The sequence below is a fragment of the Peromyscus eremicus genome, chromosome 14 (assembly GCF_949786415.1).
Source record: "Peromyscus eremicus chromosome 14, PerEre_H2_v1, whole genome shotgun sequence".
Lineage (NCBI taxonomy): Eukaryota > Metazoa > Chordata > Mammalia > Rodentia > Cricetidae > Peromyscus > Peromyscus eremicus.
In genome coordinates this window covers 49,424,317-49,444,619 of record NC_081430.1, presented here as the reverse complement: position 1 = coordinate 49,444,619, position 20,303 = coordinate 49,424,317, and the positions used below count along the sequence as shown (strand labels likewise).

General features: G+C 38.6%; 1 protein-coding gene across 5 annotated transcripts in view; it reads left to right on the top strand.

The window, feature by feature from the left end:
* Nucleotides 1-20,303, top strand: part of LOC131923817 (cation channel sperm-associated auxiliary subunit beta-like) — a 149,888-nt gene that overhangs the window by 96,990 nt on the left and 32,595 nt on the right. For all 5 annotated transcript variants that reach the window (XR_009382732.1, XM_059278999.1, XM_059278997.1 and 2 more), the window contains 2 exons: nt 10,625-10,818; nt 16,185-16,520. Coding sequence is in view for 4 of the 5 variants with exons in the window: in XM_059278999.1 (XP_059134982.1) it covers nt 10,625-10,818; nt 16,185-16,520 (530 nt within the window). In the remaining variant the exon portion in view is untranslated. The remainder of the gene's footprint in view (nt 1-10,624; nt 10,819-16,184; nt 16,521-20,303) is intronic.

Here is a 20,303-nt window from a genome sequence, read left to right as displayed (position 1 = left end):
CTGTGTCTTTCTTGGGGTCCTGTTTTCCAGGTAGCCTCCCTGGTGATGTGAGTAGCAGTCCAGTTATCCTTGTTCCACATCTAGTATCCTCCTATGAGTGAGTACATATCATGTTTGTCTTTCTGAGTCTGGGTTACCTCACTCAGGATGATTTTTTTCTAGATCCATCCATTTGTCTGCAAACCTCATGATGTCATTGTTTTTCTCTGCTGAGTAGTGTTCCATTATGTATATGTACCACATTTTGTTTATCCATTCTTCAGTTGAAGGGCATCTAGGTTGTTTCCATGTTCTGGCTATTACAAACAATGCTGATATGAACATAGCTGAACAAGTGCTCTTGTAGTGTGGTTGAGCAATCCTTGGGTATATGCCCAAGAGTGGTATAGTTGGATCTTGGGGGAGATGGATTCCCAATTTTCTGAGAAAGCGCCATATTGATTTCCAAAGTGGTTGTACAAGCTTGCATTCCCACCAGCAGTGGAGGAGAGTTCCCCTAGCTCCACATCCTCTCCAGCATAAGGTGTCTTCAGTGTTTTTGATCTTAGCCATTCTGACAGGTATAAGGTGGTATTTCAGAGTTGTTTTGATTTGCATTTCCCTGATGATTAGGGATGTTGAGCAATTCCTTAAATGTCTTTCAGCCATTTGAGTTTCCTCTGTTGAGAATTCTCTGTTTAGTTATATAGCCCATTTCTTAATTGGACTGTTGGGCATTTTGATGTCTAATTTCTTGAGTTCCTTATATATTCTGGATATCAGTCCTCTGTCAGATATGGGGTTGGTGAAGATCTTTTCCCATTCTGTAGGCTGTCGCTTTGCCTTGTTGACCATATCCTTTGCTCTACAAAAGCTTCTCAGTTTCAAGAGGTCCCATTGATTGATTGTTTCTCTCAGTGTCTGTGCTACTGGTGTTCTATTTAGAAAGTGGTCTCCTATGCCAATGCATTCAAGACTACTTCCTACTTTCTCTTCTAGCAGGTTCAGAGTAGCTGGATTTATGTTGAGGTCCTTGATCCACTTGGACTTAAGTTTTGTGCACGGTGATAGATATGGATCTATTTGCAGCCTTCTACATGTGGATATCCAGTTTTGCCAGCACCATTTGTTGAAGATGCTTTCTTTTTTCCATTGTGCACTTTTGGCTTCTTTGTCAAAAATTATATGTTCATAGGTGTGCAGATTAATGTCAGGGTCTTCAATTCAATTCCATGGGTCCACATGTCGGTTTTTATGCCAGTACCAAGCTGTTTTTATTACTGTAGCTCCATAGTAGAGCTTGAAGTCAGGGATTCTGATGCCTCCAGAGGTTGTGTTATTGTACAGGATTCTTTTGGCTATCCTGGGTTTTTTGTTTTTCCATATGAAGTTGAGTATTATTCTTCCTAGGTCTGTGAAGAATTGTGTTGGTATTTTGATGGGGATTGCATTGAATCTGTAGATTGCTTTTGGTAAGATTGCCATTTTTACTATGTTAGTCCTGCCTATCCATGAGCATGGGAGATCTTTCCATTTTCTGACATCTTCTTCAATTTCTTTTTTCAAGGACTTAAAGTTCTTGTCATATAGGTCCTTCACTTGCTTGGTTAGTGTTACCCCAAGGTATTTTATGTCATTTGTGGCTATAGTAAAGGGTGATGTATCTCTGATTTCCTTCTCTGCTTCTTTGTCTATTGTATATAGGAGGGCTACTGATTTTTTTGAGTTGATCTTGTATCCTGCTATGTTGCTGAAGGTGTTTATAAGCTGTATCAGTTCCTTGGTGGAATCTTTGGGTCGCTCAAGTATACTATCATGTCATCTGCAAATAGGGAAAGCTTGACTTCTTCCTTTCCAATTTGTATCCCCTTAATCTCCTTATGTTGTCTTATTGCTCTGGCTAGAACTTCAAGTACTACATTGAATAAGTATGGGGAGAGCGGACAGCCTTGCCTCATTCCTGATTTTAGTGGAATTGCTTTGAGTTTCTCTCCATTTAATTTGATGTTGGCTGTTGGCTTGCTGTAAATTGCCTTTATTATTTTTAGGTATGTTCCCTGTATTCCTGATCGCTCCAAGACCTTTATCATGAAGGGGTGTTGGATTTTGTCAAATGCCTTTTCTGCATCTAGTGAGATGATCATGTGGTTTTTTTCTTTGAGTTTGTTTATATGGTGTATTACATTGACGGACTTTTGTATGTTGAACCACCCTTGCATCTCTGGAATGAAGCCTACTTGGTCATGGTGGATAATTGTTTTGATGTGTTCTTGGAGTCTGTTTGCCAGTATTTTATTGAGTATTTTTGCATCAATGTTCATGAGGGAGATCGGTCTGTAGTTTTCTTTCTTTGTATCCTTGTTTGTTTTAGGAATCAGGGTAATTGTAGCCTCATAGAAGGAGTTTGGTAATGTTCCTTCTGTTTTTATTGTGTGGAACAATTTAGAGAGTATTGGTATTAACTCTTCTTTGAAGATCTGGTAGAATTCTGCACTGAAACCATATGGTCCTGGGCTTTTTTTGGTTGGGAGACTTTTAATGACTGTTTCTATTTCATTAGGGGTTATTGGGCTATTTAAATAGTTTATCTGGTCTTGATTTAACTTAGGTATGTGGTACCTATCCAGAAAGTTATCCATTTCTTTTAAGTTTTCCAGTTTTGTGGAATAGAGGTTTTTGAAGTATGACCTGATGATTCTCTGGATTTCCTCAATGTCTGTTGTTATGTCCCCCTTTTCATTTCTGATTTTGTTGATTTGGATGCTCTCTCTCTGTCTTTTGGTTAGTTTGGATAAGGGCTTGTCTATCTTGTTGATTTTCTCAAAGAACCAACTCTTTGTTTCATTAATTTTTTGTATTGTTCTCTTTGTTTCTATTTTATTGATTTCAGCTCTCACTTTGATAATTTCCTGGCGTCTATTTTTCCTGGGAGACTTTGCTTCTTCTTGTTCTAGAGCTTTCAGGTGTGCTGTTAAGTCACTAGTGTGAGATTTCTCCAACTTCTTTATGTGGGCATTTAGTGCTATGAATTTCCCTCTTAGTACTACTTTCATAGTGTCCCATAGGTTTGGATATGTGGTGTCTTCATTTTCGTTGATCTCTAGGAAGTCTTTAATTTCTTTATTTCTTCCTTAACCCATTGGTGATTCAGTTGGGTATTATTCAGTTTCCACGAGATTGTAGGTTTTCTGTAGTTTTTGTTGTTGTTGAAATCCAACTTTAGACCATGGTGGTCTGATAGAACACAGGAGGTTATTCCAATTGTTTTGTATCTGTTGAGATTTGTTTTGTGGCCAAGTATGTGGTCGATTTTAAAGAAGGTTCCATGGAGTGCTGAGAAGAAGGTATATTCTTTTTTGTTAGGATGAAATGTTCTGTAGATATCGATTAAGTCCATTTAAGTCATGAAATCAGTTAAGTCCTTTATTTCTCTGTTAAGTTTCGATTTGGGAGATCTGTCCAGTATTGATAGTGGGGTGTTGAGGTCTCCCACTATTAATGTGTGGGGTTTTATATGTGGTTTAAGCTTTAGTAATGTTTCTTTTACATATGTGGGTGCCCTTGTGTTTGGGGCATAAATGTTCAGAATTGAGACTTCATCTTGGTGGATCTTTCCTGTGATGAGTATGTAATGCCCTTCTTGATCTCTTTTGATTGATTTTAGTTTGAAGTCTATCTTGCTGGATATCAGGATGGCTACACCCGCTTGTTTCTTAAGACCGTTTGATTGGAAAGTCTTTTCCCAGCCTTTTATTTTTAGGTAGTGTCTATCTTTGAATTTGAGATGTGTTTCTTGTATGCAGCAGAAAGATGGGTCCTGCTTTCGTAGCCATTCTGTAAGCCTATGTCTTTTTATAGGTGAATTAAGTCCATTGATATTGAGGGATATTAATGACCAGTGATTGTTCATTCCTTTTATTATTTGGTGGTGATGTGTGTGTACTTCTCTTCGTTGGGGTTTACTGCTGTGGCTTTATCTATTGCCTGTGTTTTTGAGGGTGTATCTGACTTCCTTAGGTTGGAATTTTCCTTCTAGTGCTTTTTGTAGTGCTGGGTTTGTGGATAAGTATTGTTTAAATCTGGCTTTGTCATGGAATGTCTTGTTCACTCCATCTATGATGATTGAAAGTTTTGCTGGGTATATTAGTCTAGGCTGGCATCCATGGTCTCTTAGTGTCTGCATTACATCTGTCCAGGTCCTTCTGGCTTTCAAAGACTCCATTGAGAAATCAGGTGTTATTCTGATAGGTTTGCCTTTATACGTCACTTGGCCTTTTTCCTTTCCTGCTCTTAATATTCTTTCTTTATTCTGTACGTTTAGTTGTTTAATTATTATGTGGTGAGGGGACTTTTTTGGGGGTCTAGTCTGTTTGGTGTTCTATAGGCTTCTTGTATCTTCATAGGCATTTCCTTCTTTAAGTTGGGAAAGTTTTCTTCTATGATCTTGTTGAATATATTTTCTGTGCCCTTGAGTTGGTATTCTTCTCCTTCTTCTACCCCTATTATTCATAGGTTTGGTCTTTTCATGGTGTCCCAAATTTCTTGGACATTTTGGTTCATGACTTTGTTGGCTTTAGTGTTTTCTTTGACTGATGAATCTATTTCTTCAACTGTATCTTCAACGCCAGAGATCCTCTCTTCCATCTCTTGCATTCTGTTGGTTATACTTGCATCTGAAGTTCCCAATCGTTTACTCAGATTTTCTATTTCCAGCATTCCCTCTGTTTGTGTCTTCTTCATTTTTTCTATTTCCCTTTTCAGGTCTTGGACTGTTTCCTTCATTTGTTTCATTGATTTTTCTTGATTTTCTTTCAGTACTTTATTGTTTTCTTCCAGGACTTTATTGATTTCTTCTAATTTGTTTGCCCTTTCCTCTAGTTGTTTATAGCGTTCTTCCCATTTTTTTGTGTTTTCCTCTACAGAAGCCTCTAGCTTCTTCATGATTTCATTCATAAGGTGTTTTCTTCTGCTTCTTCCAGTTTCTGATGTTCAGGTCTAGGTGTTGGAGAAGGACTAGGTCCTGGTGATGCTGTATTGCTATTTATTTTGTTGTATGTGTTTCTGCCTTGATGTCTGCCCATCTCCTTGTGGTTAGTTCTTGGTCTTATCCGCACACTTGGTTCAGACAGAGCTGACAGATTCAGGAAGTCTCTCTCTCTTGTCTAGATGGGAGCTCTCTTGTCTAAATTGGAAGTCCAGGGCAGGATAGGAGCTCTTGTCCAGAAGGGAGGTCCGGGGCAGGATGAGAGCTCTGCTTTCTCTCTCTCTCTCTCTCTCTCTCTCTCTCTCTCTCTCTCTCTCTCTGTGCTCCAGAAGAGAAGTCTGGGCAAGATGGGAGCTGGGGGCCGGTCTCTAAGTCTCAGGAAGTGGCTGGGGTCTGGGCAGATGGGCGTGGGGGCAGGGCGTGGAGATTGCAGGGTCTTCCAGGGGTCTTGGAGAAGGGGATCCTTCCCGGTGGGGCTAGAAGTGAACCTGCCTGGTGGCCAGAACCTGGGGCCAAGTTGGGCAGGTCTTCCCTGGAGTGGCTGGTGCCCAGGCATGGGGTCCGGGCCCAGCTAGGGCACTCACCTGTGCTCCAGAAGTGAGTTTTTAATTTTTTAAAGCATATGTTGAGCTAATCCACTCAATTTTCCCATTTAGTTTTGATGAATATTATGAGTTATAGTGTAGATTTAATGATGTTATCTTGGTCATTTTGTGTTATCTATCATACACTTATGGACTCATTTGCTAACATTTAGAATTTTAGATCTGTGTTCAAAATTGAAGTTACATTTTTTCACATATATTTTTGCCCTTGAAATATTTTATGGTCTGTTAACAAGATTATAAAACCTCATAAATACTGTTTTCTAGAAAATTCTTAGTATAGTGATTTTCTGTGCTTTGAAAGTTTGCTTTTGGAAATTGATCGAAATTTACTCTATGTCCTGGGAATAAAACTACTTATACAGTCAATTCTTGTGAATATATTTGAGGGGAGGAACATTTTTTACATCTGCCCTTTTAGGAATATTTCATATATAGGTCTAATGCTGTAAGGCATTTTCTCAATTAGGGATTGATGGGGGAGGGCCCAGCCCATTGTAGGTGGTGCCATCCCTGGGCTGGTGGTCCTGAGTTCTATAAGAAAGCAGGCTGAGCAAGCCAGGGGAAGCAAGCCAGTAAGCAGCAGCCCTCCATGACTTCTGCATCAGCTCCCATCTCCAGGATCTTTCCCTATTTGAGATCCTATCCTGACTTCCTCCAATGATGAACAGCAATATGGAAGTGTAAGCCAAACAAACCTTTTTGTCTCCATCTTGCTGTTTGGTCATGATGTTTTATCACAGCAATAAAAACCATAACTAAGACAGATTGTAGAAGTATCCGTCTTATTAAATAAGAAACACAGAGCCAATGCAAAGATGAAAGCCCAAGAGGTCAGAGCTAAGAGCCTTACCCTTCACTGCTGCAGCTACCCTCTTCAGCCAAGAGAGCTACTGCCTGTGTGTTGTCTTTATATAGACTTTCTGTTCTGCCTTCTCATTGGTTGTAAACCCAACCACATGACCGCCTCATCACTGCCTGTCTGTACAGACCTCAAGGTCTTCTATGGTTGGTATTGAGATTAAAGGCGTGTGTCTCCGTGCTGGCTGTATCCTTGAACACACAGAGATCCGCCTAGCTCTGCCTCCCAAGAGCTGGGATTAAAGGCGTTCGCCACCAATGCCCTCCCTGCTCTGCTATGACTTGCTATTAGCTCTGATCCCCAGGCAACTTTATTTATTAACATACAAATAAAATCACATTTCAGTACAAATAAAATATCACCACAACAGATAGTATAGGCTACATGAGGATGTCATCAGAAACCACTGTAAAATGTTATGTTGGAGAATGAAACATTCACATGTTTTGAAAATTCACTCTTACTGTAATGGAAAGGATGAAACAAGGTAAGAGTAAAAGGCGTCTGATACCTTAGGACCTATGAAAAGAGAATTAATGGTGCTGAAACAGGTGCGTCTGTGAGAAGGGAGGCCCTGGTGGACTATGATAGTTATGAGAAGAAGAGTCAAGAGCCATGTAGGTGGCAGACAAGATGGCACAGCCAGTAAAACACTTGCTGTACAAGCCTAATGACTTGCATTTGATCTCTGTAACCCGCAAGAGATGGAGAGAACCCACTCCCAAAAGTTATCCTCTGAGATTTACACACAGGTGGAATAGTCACACACACCTTACACATACACTAAGCATCCTAATAAGTCCATTTTCAAAAATAGTCGTATAGGCATTTGGTCTGCAGCTCAAGTGAATGTTGTCATTTTCTGAGATGAAGAACATGGACATTCAGCAGGATAACTGTAAATTTCATATTAGATATATGCAGTTCCAAATGTCTGTTGGGTATTTAAAAGATGAGATGAAGATAACATGGACAATTGGATGTATGAATTTGTTGTGCAGGAAAGATCAGATACCCAGCATGTGGCAGTTGTTCACATATGTATGGGTAGCTCTACTGCAGGAGATTGTGTAAATACAGAAGAGGCATTCCAGGAACAGAGATTGGCCCCTGGAGTGAAGGCTGAAGATGAGCAGTCAGGGGTAGAAAAGCCTAGAAAAAGGAGGACTCTAAACCCAGAAAAAGAAATGCTTCCAAAAACTTTCCAGTGCTTGGAGTGGCTAAAATAAGGACCAAGAAGTCACTTTGGATTTGGAGGCACTCTGGAGTAGAGTGACCTGGGTGAAAGCAATTTCATTGATGTGAGATGCTGATGATAGAAAGCTAAAGAGATACAGCAGTTTTTGGATGGGAGCCTCCAATGCACCCATTTACATTGATGACAGTCAACTTTATCCAGTGTTGGCCCACTTAATAGTTATTTCACTCTACATCCAGAACACACTGACCCCTAATTGTAAGCCCATCCTTTAATGCCCGAGTCCCCTTTCTTTCTTCTTTAAAGGATTATTTTTCTTCTCCCCTTGAACTACACAGAATGTGCTCACCTAAAGCAATTCTTGACACTTAGAGACTCCAAATGAGATAGGTTGGAGGACAGCTTTGGTAATTGAGTTGGCTGCTGGCCCTGGCCATTGACTTCAGACACAAAGAGCTTAACCTCTTAAAAATTAACGAACTGTGGTTTCTGTTAATTTATCAGAGCTTTACAACACAATTGAGAAGAAAGAACAGAAAGTTCTCATGGACTCCACCACTATTTTGTTTTCCACACTGTCCACACGTGGCCCCAGAGTTGTACAGTTAAGATAACTTACACAGACATAACTTCACCCAGAGTTCATCATTTGTGGCAGGGTTCACTTTTGTTTTGAGAGAGGAAATTGCTCTGTAGCCCAAAGCTGGCCTCAAACCCTCAATCCTCCTGTCTCATCCTCCTGAGTGCCAACGTAACAGGCATGTACCTCCGTGCCTCTCCCCAGGCTTCACTCTTGATACCCATTCTCAGTGTTGCAACAAATGTCTGGCATCATTATAGCACATACATAATAGTCTTGGTGTAATAAAAATTCCTCTGTGTCTCATATATTAACCCTTGCCTCCTCAGCTCCTGGCAACTTCTTTGTTGTTGTTGTTTCCTTAGTTTTGCCTTTTCCAGAATGCCACACAATTGGAGTTACACACCCCTTTGAGATTTGCTTCTTTCTCTTGAAATATTCCTATAAGATTCCTATTACTTTGCTTAAACAAGACCTGAACAATTATTACATCACTAGACATGCTAACATAGAAGGGGAAATTTCATAGGGCCCCACTAAGAAATAAAGAACTAGAGGCAACTAGAGAGGTGGGAAAATCACCTTCCTCAGGCATGAGCCCCTCAATTGGTTATCCAATAGCAAGTTGTCAGCCTTGACATCATGTACATACTAAATAGACTAAGCAGATTATAAATATACAACAAATAGAGGAAAAGAGGTAATGAATTTGAAAGGGAGAAAGATGAGAGAGGAGCTGATGTGAGAGGAGTTGGAGGGAGGAAAAGAAAATGGGAAATGATTTCACTATATTTTAATTTCAAAAAATTAAAAAGATACCTATTAGCTTCTAATGACTTGATAATTATTTAGTGATGACTAGTATTCCATTGTGTGTTTGAAAACGTTATATAGTATTCACCCATTGTTTTAATTTATTGTTTTATGTATGGGTTTTTTGCCTACACATGCATCTCTCTGTGCACTATGTGCATTCACTGCCCATGGAGGCCATAAGAGGGCATTGAATCTCCAGGAACTGAAGGTACAGATGTTTGTGAACTGCCTGCCATGTGGGTGTTGGGAATCAAACCAAGTCCTGTGGAAGAGCAGCTGGTGTTCTTAAATGCTGAGCATCTCCCCAGCCCCAACCTATTCACCACCTGAAAGACATCCCAGCTGCTCCTGATGAACAAAATGCTAGTAGTATCACATGCAGGCTTTGATTTAGACATATCTTTTCAGTTCACTCAGATAAATACCTAGGACTATTGCATATGGTAAGAATATGTGTGAGATTAAAAGAAACTGCCTAACTCACCATACTTTGCTACATTCCCACCAGCAATGAATTAGAATTCCTTTCATGCATCCTTACTAACATTTGACATTGTTAGTGTTTAAGGTTTTGTTATTTTAATTTCTAGTCCTCTGATGATGTATGATGTGTTGCTCTTTCTGTGCTTACTTGACATCTACCCCCTTCTCTTCCCTCTCCCTCCCTTCCCCTCTCTCTCTCCTCTGCGTGTGTGTGTGTGTGTGTGTGTGTGTGTGTGTGTGTCTGAACCCATCTCCTCGGTGTTGGGATTATAAGACCTCTCTGATTTACTCTGTTTTGCTCTGTTTACTCTGATTTACTCTGTTTTCTTCTCTTCTCACTCTCCACTCTCTCTTTTCATGGCCATGTTCAGTCTGGACCCTTCCAGATGCCTCTGATTATTATCTCCCTCTTAGCTACAATAAATCTCCTCCACCATACCTAGGAGCAGTCATGTCTCTTCATTTTTTATTTTTTTCATTCAAATGTAAAGTGTCACATTGCTTTCTAGGAAACTTGTCTTAATTTACAATCACAGCCATAGTGAATATGCAGCTATTACCATTCAAGTATCATCTCTGTGGAATTCTGACATCTAAAGATATTTATAGGCTGGGGATGTGGATCAGAGGCATAGCATTGGCCTAACAGTCATGATGTTCTAGGTTTGATCTCCATACAAAAGAGATGATAGATAGATATGCAGATGATAGATAATAGATAGATAGATAGATAGATAGATAGATAATGATAGATGATAAATAGGTAGATGGTCAATAGATGGTACATAGATGATTAGGTACATAGATGGTAGATAGATAGATGATAGATAGATAGATAGATAGATAGATAGATAGATAGATAGATAGAAGACAAATAGATGGATGGATGATAGATAATCTTTGCCCATTTTAAGTGTGAAAACATATGTTGTATAGGCCATTTTGTTGGTGTCTAGGAACTTTGAACAACTGTTTGCCAAATAGTCATTTGTTAGCTGGTATATTCCTATCATCAATCCTAGTATTGGTATATTTTATTTGTAAACTATATGTTAATATGTCTGCTTATTTAAGCCACTGAGATATCCATTTTATATATTTGTCATTTTGCTTTTAGTAAAAATGGAAATGCTTACATCAGAAAATTGCTAGTACATGCTAATCGTCCTTTGGGATTTCATACCTCGGTTCTCACAGAAATAATAGAACCTTTTGGAGTAGAAAAATTTTCAGATAGTGCCTCTGTATATGGTTCTCTTAAAATTTATTATACTGGAAACATTTTCTACCACATTGAAATTACAACAACAGGTAAGTATAAAAATATAATCTATCTCTGATGGTTACAAAAAATAAAGTTACCTTTTGAGAAGACTTCATGTTCCTTTATGTTTTAATGTGTGTGTGTGTGTGTGTGTGTGTGTGTGTGTGTGTGTGTGTGTGTATCTGAACATTGAACCTAAAGCCTTGAATATACTGGGCAAGTGCTCTACCACTCAGTACTATTCTTATTCTCCAATTCTAGTTCTTTATTCAAAGTTTCCAGATACTTAGGTTGCAGGATTAGTTGTTCATAATTTAATAAAGTATACCTACAACTTCACTACTATGTACTCAGAAGTAGTGTGTATTATTTATTACAGTGAGACTTATTTTATCCTAAACAGTGAACAGAAGAAGTAAGAGAAAATAGGATTTTTGTGTCAATTAAAAATACATTTGGAATGCATTTTTAAAAAACTTTTTAAAAAAGTGGCCAGGAATGATGATGCAACACCTTTAATCTAAGTACTTAGGCAGAGGCTGGAAGATCTTTGTGAGTTTCAGGCCAATCTGATATAGATATCAAGTTCCAAGCTAGGTAAGGAGGGATAGAGAGACTTTGTGTCATTTTTTTTCAAAGAATATGACTATTTTGCCCTACTTAATAAAAATGAATTTTAACAGGGTGGTGGTGATGCACACCCTTAATCCTAGCACTCCGGAGGCAGAGGCAGGGATATCATTGTGAATTCAAGGCCAACCTGGTCTATAGAGTGAGTTCCAAGACAAACAGGGCTACACAGAGAAACCCTGTCTCAAAAACCAAAAGTGAAAAAAAAGAGAGAGAGAAAGAAAGAGAATTTGAATCTTTGTCATAAAGGATGTTTCTGTTTCTAAGTATTATCTGATAGATACACAACCAAAGTTAATAGGGTTTGGGGCTAGATAGGTAGCTCAATGATTAAAAGTATATACTGCTTTTGTGGAAAACCCAAGTTCAGTTCCCATCACCAACCTCAGCACTCAGAACAACCTGGAACTCCAACTCCAGGGGATTCAATGCCTCTGCTCTCTGAGGGCACCTATACCCACATACACAAACGCATAATAACTACACATAATTAAAACCTTTTTTTTTTAGTCTTTCTCTGTATACCTTTGGATCCTGTCGTGGAACTCGCTCTGCAGAACAGGCTGGCCTTGAGCTCACAGAGATCTGCCTGCCTCTGTCTCCCAAGTGCTGAGATTAAAGGCATGAGCCACCACCACCCGGCAAATTAAAACCTTTTTAATTTAGTGAAGGATTTAGTTTTCACTCTGAGTAACTGAAGGTATTGCTAGAAAATGACTGGTCTGATTTGAGTTTAACAAGATCATTTTGCCTTTGTGACTAGGCAGGAGACATAGACAGGCCACAGAGGAAGGCAGAGAAGCCAGCCAAAAGCAAATCGTTGGGTGGGAGATCATGTCAAGCCTTAGGTTCCTATTTCTTCTCCAATTGTCAAACCTGCACCTTGTCAAGCCAAGCATGTACAAGGCTCTGGGTTCAATCTCCAGCACACAAAGAGAGAGGTAAAAGAGAAGAAGAAGGACTGCGGTAAATCTGAAGGCCACCAGGTGGTTCACTTCTGAACCCTAGCACTTGGGATTCTGAGACGGGAAAATCATGAATTTGTGGTGAGCCTCAGCTACATAGCAAGAACCTGTATTGGTTTTCTTTTTTACTGAAAAAAATCAAAATATATTTTGATCAAGTTTCCCCTCTCTTCAATTCTTCCCAGATACTCCCTAGCACTCTATTCTTCCAACTTTATGTTCCCCTTAAAAACAAACAACAAACACACAATACTCCCCTACAAAAACAGAAACCAAAATATACAAAGGAACAATAAGACAAAATGCCCAAACAAAATAAAATAAGACAAAAAAAATCTACAAAAATGCCATTGAGTTTGTTTTGTGTTTGCTGACTCTTCCTGGACATGAGACCTACCCTGCCTGAGCAGGCTAGCGCTCTCTCTCTCTCTCTCTCTCTCTCTCTCTCTCTCTCTCTCTCTCTGTGTGTGTGTGTGTGTGTGTGTGTGTGTGTGTGTGTGTGTGTTAACATATCTACTACAGGAAGTGTCTATAGTAGTGAGGCACTAACACATGTGTATAGAAGAATGTCACTGAAAGTCATTTTATTGCTATGTTCCTTTAGCAGAATAATAGTATTTGATTTTCCCCTAGGCCATAGCATATATAGTCTCAAGTTCTTCACCACTTTATCAGTGTCAAGTGTGACTTCTATCTCAGAGTGGGCCTTAAATCCATTCAAAAAGTGGTTAATTACTTCCATGTTTGTGGCAGTGTTGTGCCAGTATGTCTTGCAGACAGATCACTGTTGTAAATCACAGGATTTGTAGCAGGGTTGATAATTAACTATCTCCTCCGGCAGCATGCACACAGAGTACCTTCTAGTACCATGAACACTAATCAGTAGGTATGAAGCTTCTAGTTAGGTACCAGCTTGACTTCTCTGTGTTTAATGAGATATATTAAATGTTGTCTTCATCAAAGGTCCTTACCAGCAGTTTGTGGAGAGTAACCAATGCCTTTGGTGATAGCCTGTGATGCTTGTGGCTTTCCATGGGGCCCTTTAGCCAACAACTCAACAAGATGTAAGCCATTCCTGGCACTGAAGGTTTTACATGGTGGCATAAAATGTCTAGTTGGAACATTGTCCTCCTTATTATTTGGTGACTCCATTTAGATTCCTTTTATATATGAATATATTTTAGGCACAGTAGTAGTTTTCCATATGATTTTTAAATGACCTTTGATGTTGATTATTCCTCCCGTGTATTCCCTCCTTTTACTCTTCTCTTTAATCCATATCCCTATTTAATCCTCCTATTTTAGTTTCCCTTTGTCTCTCCATAACAATATATTCTATATATTTGGATCTCCTTTCTCCATCTTTTAGTTAATTTGGCTAATGATTTTTCAATCTTCTATTTTCCCTAAGAACTAACTCTTAATTTCAAGATTTTTTTGTATTGTTTTTATTGTTGTTTGGTTTGATTTCATTGATTTCAGTCCTGAGGTTGATTATTTCTTGCTGTCTGTTCTTTTGGGGTGTTACTTCTTCTTGTTCTAGAGCTTTCAGCTGTGCCACTAAGTTACTAATATGAGATCTCTCCAACTTTTAATGTAGGCACTTAGTGCTGTGAACTTGCCTCTTACAACTGCCTTCATTGTGCCCCATAGGTTTGGGTATGTTGTGTTTTCATTTTCATTATTTCTTTCTTAATATCTGTCTTGACCCATTTTTCATTCAGTGGTGAGTTGGTGTCCATGAGTTTGTATACTTCCTGTTGTTGTTGATATCCAACTGTAATCAGACAAGATGCACGGTGTTACTTCACTTTTCTTGTATCTGTTGAGACTTTCTTTGTATCCAAGTATGTGGTCAATTGTGGAGAAAGTTCCATGAGCTGCTGAGAAGAAACTATATTCTTTGTGTGGGGGTGAAATACTCTGTTAGGTTCATTTGATTTATGATATTCATCTCCAGCATTTCTCTTTTTAGTTTTTGTCTGGATGACTTGTCTATTGGTGAGGACCAAAGTTCAGATCCCAGCACCCATGTCAGTAGTCTCACTACTGTCTGTAACTCAAACTCCAAGGGATCTAATGCTCTCTTCTATCCTCTCTGGAAACCTAGACACACATGTATGTCTATACACATGCAGAGGCACATAGATGCACAAGTAAATAAAAATAATTTTCAAACTTTTCAAAGAATTATTTGTATGTTTGAGATATGAGTCTAATATCAGATATGTGTATTGCAAAATTTGTCCTAGTCTATGACTTGTCTATTAATTCAATTAACAATGTCATGAAACAGAAACTTAATTCCAATGAAATTAAGTATCTTGCTCATAGACCTGTTGTTAGCTGTCTGTCTGTAACCTTATTGCCAAACTAAAAGCTGTCTAGTTATCTTTGAAAAGATCTAAGTGTGGCATTCCACATCGAGAATTATGATCCATTTGACTAAATTTTATGAAGTTGTAAGTTCTTTATCTAAGTTGTTTCTTTGCTTCTGCATATCCTAGTCTTCCTGCCATGTATTAAGAAGACTGTACTTAATCTCTTCAATTTCCTTTGCTTTTTTTGAGGGATTAGTTTCAGTATATGTGTGAGTTTATTTCTAGATTTTTCTGTTCAATTTCCTTAATGTCCAGTCTTTCCCCCAAAACACATAGTCTGAATGACTGCAGCTATATGGTAAGTTTGAAAATGATAGTAACAATTCTATAAATTTGTTTTATAAGCTTATAGAATTACTATAATGTTATAGTTATAATATATTATTATATTAATCATTCTCTTCTTTTGTGTGTCCATGTAACATTTATAACTAAAATTTGAATATTGATAAAAATTAATTTTTAGGATTTTAATTGGAATTGTATTAAATATCAATCTTTCAATCTCTCCCTTATTTTTCTTACTATATATCCAAGTTCAATGTCAAAATCAGATTCCTCTGCCTTCTTTTTTCTTGATGGTACATGATGAATGCTATGATTTTAATTTGAATTTTGGGGCTGCAAATTTAGCTCAGCAGTTAAAAGCATTTGTGTTTCTTACAGAGGACCCAGGTTTGATTTGCAGCACCCACATGGTAGCTCATAGCCATCTGTAACTCCAGTCCCAGAGGACCTGACATTCTCTTCTGCCTCTGCTAGCACCAGGCGTGTACATAGCATACTTACATACATGCAACCAAAACAATAATACACATAATAAATCTATTTTTTTCATTTAAATTAGAAGTCTAAATATTCATGGTTGAAATACAGGAAATTATTGACAAAGAACAAAAGAAAGGAAGGAAAAGACAGGTAAAGAATGAAGGAGGAGGGAAAGAAGGTTCTCCTGTTTTTTTTTTTTCCTGCTATAAACTTGTTTTAGATTTATATCTTTCAGCTAATGTGTACGCATTTTGTTTACACATATGTATGTTTACTATGCACACAGTACCTGTGGAAGTCAGAGGAAACAGTTGAGTCCCCAGGACTGGAGTGACAAATGGTTGTAACCACCATGTGGCTTTTGGGAACCAGACCTGGGTCCTGTGAAGAATAGCAAAAGCCTTTGACAACTGACCCATCTCTCCAGGCTTTCTGCTGAGAATTTTATAGAAAAATGGTACACATTAAAGTGTAGCTTTGTGTGCCACATATTGTTAATGAACTTTCTATAAAATGATGTGTTTTAATTGTAACTGAAGTTTAGAAAATGTGTTCTCAAGCCATGTCATATTTTTAAAACTCAGATAAAACATTTGTTAATTATGGTCACATTTGCTGAGTCAACATTAAATGTTTTCTTTTATACCAAATCTTCTGTTTTATCTCCAGCTTCCTACGCAAAATTTACAGTTGAAGATGTAGAAAAGACTGTGGTGAGACCTGGCTACAGCAGCTTCCTGATCACAGAATTTAGAGATCTAAAGAATGTATTATCCCTGGCTACTATGCCTCATAAAATAAAATCAACTTTGCTATTCCCAGTAAGGTCTTGGTTCTTATACAACTTTGGCTCAACTAAAGGACGGAATTGGACCATAAGTTTAAAACCATGTAATTATTGGGTTCAACAAGATGATCATGATATTGTATCCCTCAATGTTTTGAAGTATATTGATGTGGGAAACAAAGAAAATTATGAACTTAAGTTGATCCCTAATACAAGAGGTAAGTTCTCTTTTATAGAAAAAGTAAAAAGGAGTTATTTCTTTTCTTAAGTATAAAACATAATTCTTTGATATTCAGTTTGGCTTCTGTGATTGCTAGGATTCCACTAGTAATAGAGTTATGTTCTAATTATGGTTAATGACTGCATTCTAGGCTCTGTATTAAATGTTTTATAGATATTTTTAATGTTTGCAGTCACCCTAAAAGTCTAGATGATAATCATTTTATCAATGAGGAAATAAAGGTAAATTAACAGTCAAAGCTTATATCATATTGTAGCATTTTTTTGTTGTCCTTCTAAATGAAACTCTTTTAATTTCTTTGGTATGGCAATATTTATCTTAGTTATTTTTATTTTGTGTCTATGAGTGTATTGCCTGCAATACCTGCCCCATGTGTCTGCTCATGGAGGCTAGAAGAGGGTATCAAATCCCCTGGAACTCAGTGACACATGTGTGAGATACCATGTGAGTGCTGGGAATCAAACCAACTTCCTCTACAAGAACATCAAGTGCCCTTAACCACTGAGCTGTCTCTCTAGCCCCTATTTCAGGTATTGAATTCAAGCCCAAATGGATTTTACATAAAATACTATAGTATATCTTATATTTCAGCATATTTATTATAAAAACATGTGAAGCTAGACTGGCAAGATGTCTCAGCAAATTAGGGCACTTTCCACCAAGACTGTTACCTGAGAACCACAATCAACATAGTAAAGGGAGAGAAGTAAGAACCAAGTCCCACAGGTGGTCCTTCAACCTTCCAAAGAGCACCATCTCGTGCACAGATCCACATTAATATGCAAGACACTCACTCACACACATATTACTAAATATGTAAATAAATAAATAAAAATACAATAATAATGAAAAATCTGAGGGTTAATGAGATGGCTCCGTGGATTTGAGCACTTGCCATGCAACTCAGACAACCTAAGTTTGACTTCTGGATCCCACAATGGAAACAGAGAATTGATTCCCAAAAGTGGTCCTTTGACCTGTACATGCCCACCATGGAATCCAAGAACACATACACACACATCATATACACACAATAATAATGAATTAGTAAAAACAACAATATAAGAACTTTTAAGAATTTAAAGTATGCAAAACCAAGACTGTCAGAGCTAAAGTTTCTCTGTGGTAATAGGGTTTGTTGAATCATTACAGATACTAGCCAGCAAAGGACCAAGTCCTGGGACAACTACTAGTAGCAGGGCTAGATAGCAATTGGAGAAAGGAAAGATAAGTTCTGTACATTGAAATGACATAGAATATAGATAAGAGCAGTGAGAGAACTCAAAATAGGGGCAGTTTTGAAGTAGATAGATCATCAACAAGCAGGATAGAGTTGCACCTGCTGGAAACCATTATGATTTAACTAAGTTTCCAATGTATATGCATGTATTGTCATTGTGAAAGAGTCACCAGTGTTCAGGAGACAAGTGTTGGTAGGTAAGAATCAGGTTTATTATATACCCTGAAGAAGGAAGAACTAGTTCCTTAAAGCTGTCATCCCAGCTTGGAGCTTGTGATGGTTTCTGTTGTCAACTTGACAAATAAGATTCACCTGGGGAAAAAGGCCTCTGAGCGTGCATGTGAGGGATTATCTTGATTACCTTAATTGATGTGGGAAGACCCATCTTAATTGTAGGTGGGCCCATTCACCTGGACTGTGGGAAGTCGAGCAAGCAAACTGAGTACCGGTGTGCGTTAGTGTACTGTTCTCTGCTTCTTGGCTGTGGATGAAATGCCCAGCTGCTTCAACTTGACTTCTCTACCAGGATGGACTGTACCTTGAGCTGTGGGCTGAAATAAACTCTTCTTTTTGTATGCTGCTCTTGTCAGAGTTTCTATCATAGCAACAAGGAAGAGCTAAGACAGGGCCAAAGGATGTTTTTATGGGCAGAGTCAGTGAGGCTGCAGGCTGGACAGGCTTGGTAAGGAAGAGTCTGTGTCTTCTCTAGAACATCATAATGGATTTTGCCCTTACTAGTTTGCTAAGGAAGGGCTAGAAGTCTAAATATAACTAAAGAGATGAGTTCTGGAGAAAGCAGAAGAGAGATGTGCAGTCAATGTGGCACATTGAGAAGAAAATAGATAAAGAGGCCCAGGTCTGTCAATGAGTACTGACATATTTCAGGTTTCTATAGAGGATGAGTTGGAGCAGTAGAAATAATCTAACAATTTCAGTCAAGGTGTGGTCTGGTTGTTCATCCTCAATTCTGGGCCTACATGTTGCTTCAGAGTTCATACTACTGCCAAAGCTGTAAGAAACAAATGAGTTCCTGTGAGATGATTGCTCCTGCTTGTGTGCACAGCTCCTGTTATTCCCAGTAACATCAGGTTTAGGACAATTATTGGGAATGGAGTTCTGGACAGCACATGGAAAGGCTCAGGGAAAAATGCTTCAGTTACTCTTACTTCATCTTTGAAAGGGCCTGAGACAGATTAGGTGCTGTGGGGTTTCAGGCCTCCTGCCTCATAATAACAGGCCCTGGAGATGCAGTGAAACTCTGGCAAAGTCAGTTGCCAACCCAAAGTGGCAGGTGCCGCATTGAGTGTGAAACATCCATTCCATCCCTGAGTGCAAGTCCATCCCCCTCTTTCCCATTGGTTGGATGTTACAGAAGGTAAAGACTTTCCCATCTGACATCTCAGCTTCATCATCCCTCATGCCCCCCATTCTCTCACCATTCCAAATTTATTCCCTAATCCTGTTTTGCAGATGTTCAGTCTTATAAATCAGCTGTTGTGAAGTTGTCCTGTGATGTAACTGCCCCAGCATCTGCTTTAGTCATGCCCCCACCCCTGGCCTCTTTTGATGCATACACTTAGTCACATAGTAGGCTGTCTGGATTTTTTATTTTATTAAGCTGCATTTTGTTTGTGTTTGTGAGGGCCTATCATTCCACACATGGACTACAGTGCGTGTGTGGACATCAGGGAACAACTTTTGGGAGTAAGGTCTCTCCATCTACACTATGGTTCCCTAGAATGGAACTCAGGTCATCTATATTGTAAAGGGCAAGTGCCTTTACCCCAACCCTGTATTTTCCCACTAGACATAAACCTTGAAAGAAGTTCACCAAAAGGCACACAAGCAGATGTCAGCCTTTGGGATGGGAGACCCAACATCTGATGTTTCTCTGAAGCCATAAGACGTCTGTGTATTGAAAATAAAACATATTTTATTTCTTATAATATTGCTAATTTGTTTAAGTACACTCTTTGAATAATTAATATGTTCATATAAAGTTAAACAGGAGTCTGGTGATGTCGGACTTTCTTTGGACTGCCAGCTTCCAAATAACGACTTGGAAACTTTTTATTAATTATGAAAGCTTGGTCTTAGCTTAAGCTTGTTCCCAGATAGCTCTTATAACTTAATATAACGGATTTATATTAATCTACATTCTGTCATGTGGCTCATTACCTCTGTACTTATGTCCAAATCCCTCAGTGTCTGGCTAGCAAATTTTATGCACCTCAGTTTCTGTCCCAGAGTTTCTCTCTTTCCCTGGAAGTCCTGCTTATCCTCTCCTGCCTGATTATTGGCCATTCAGCTCTTTATTAAAACAGTCAGGTGCCTTAGGCAGGCAAGGTAAAACAGTGACACATCTTTACATAGTGTGATTAAATAGCCTGCAACAGTCTGGCCCAAAGTAAAGGACAGATCTGAAATGAAGATGGGAATGCCAGGCTTTTGTCTTTTTGGTTTCCTGGTGGACCCTAGTGAAAGTTGATGCTTTATAACAAAAGCAGTTTCTAGGTGCCT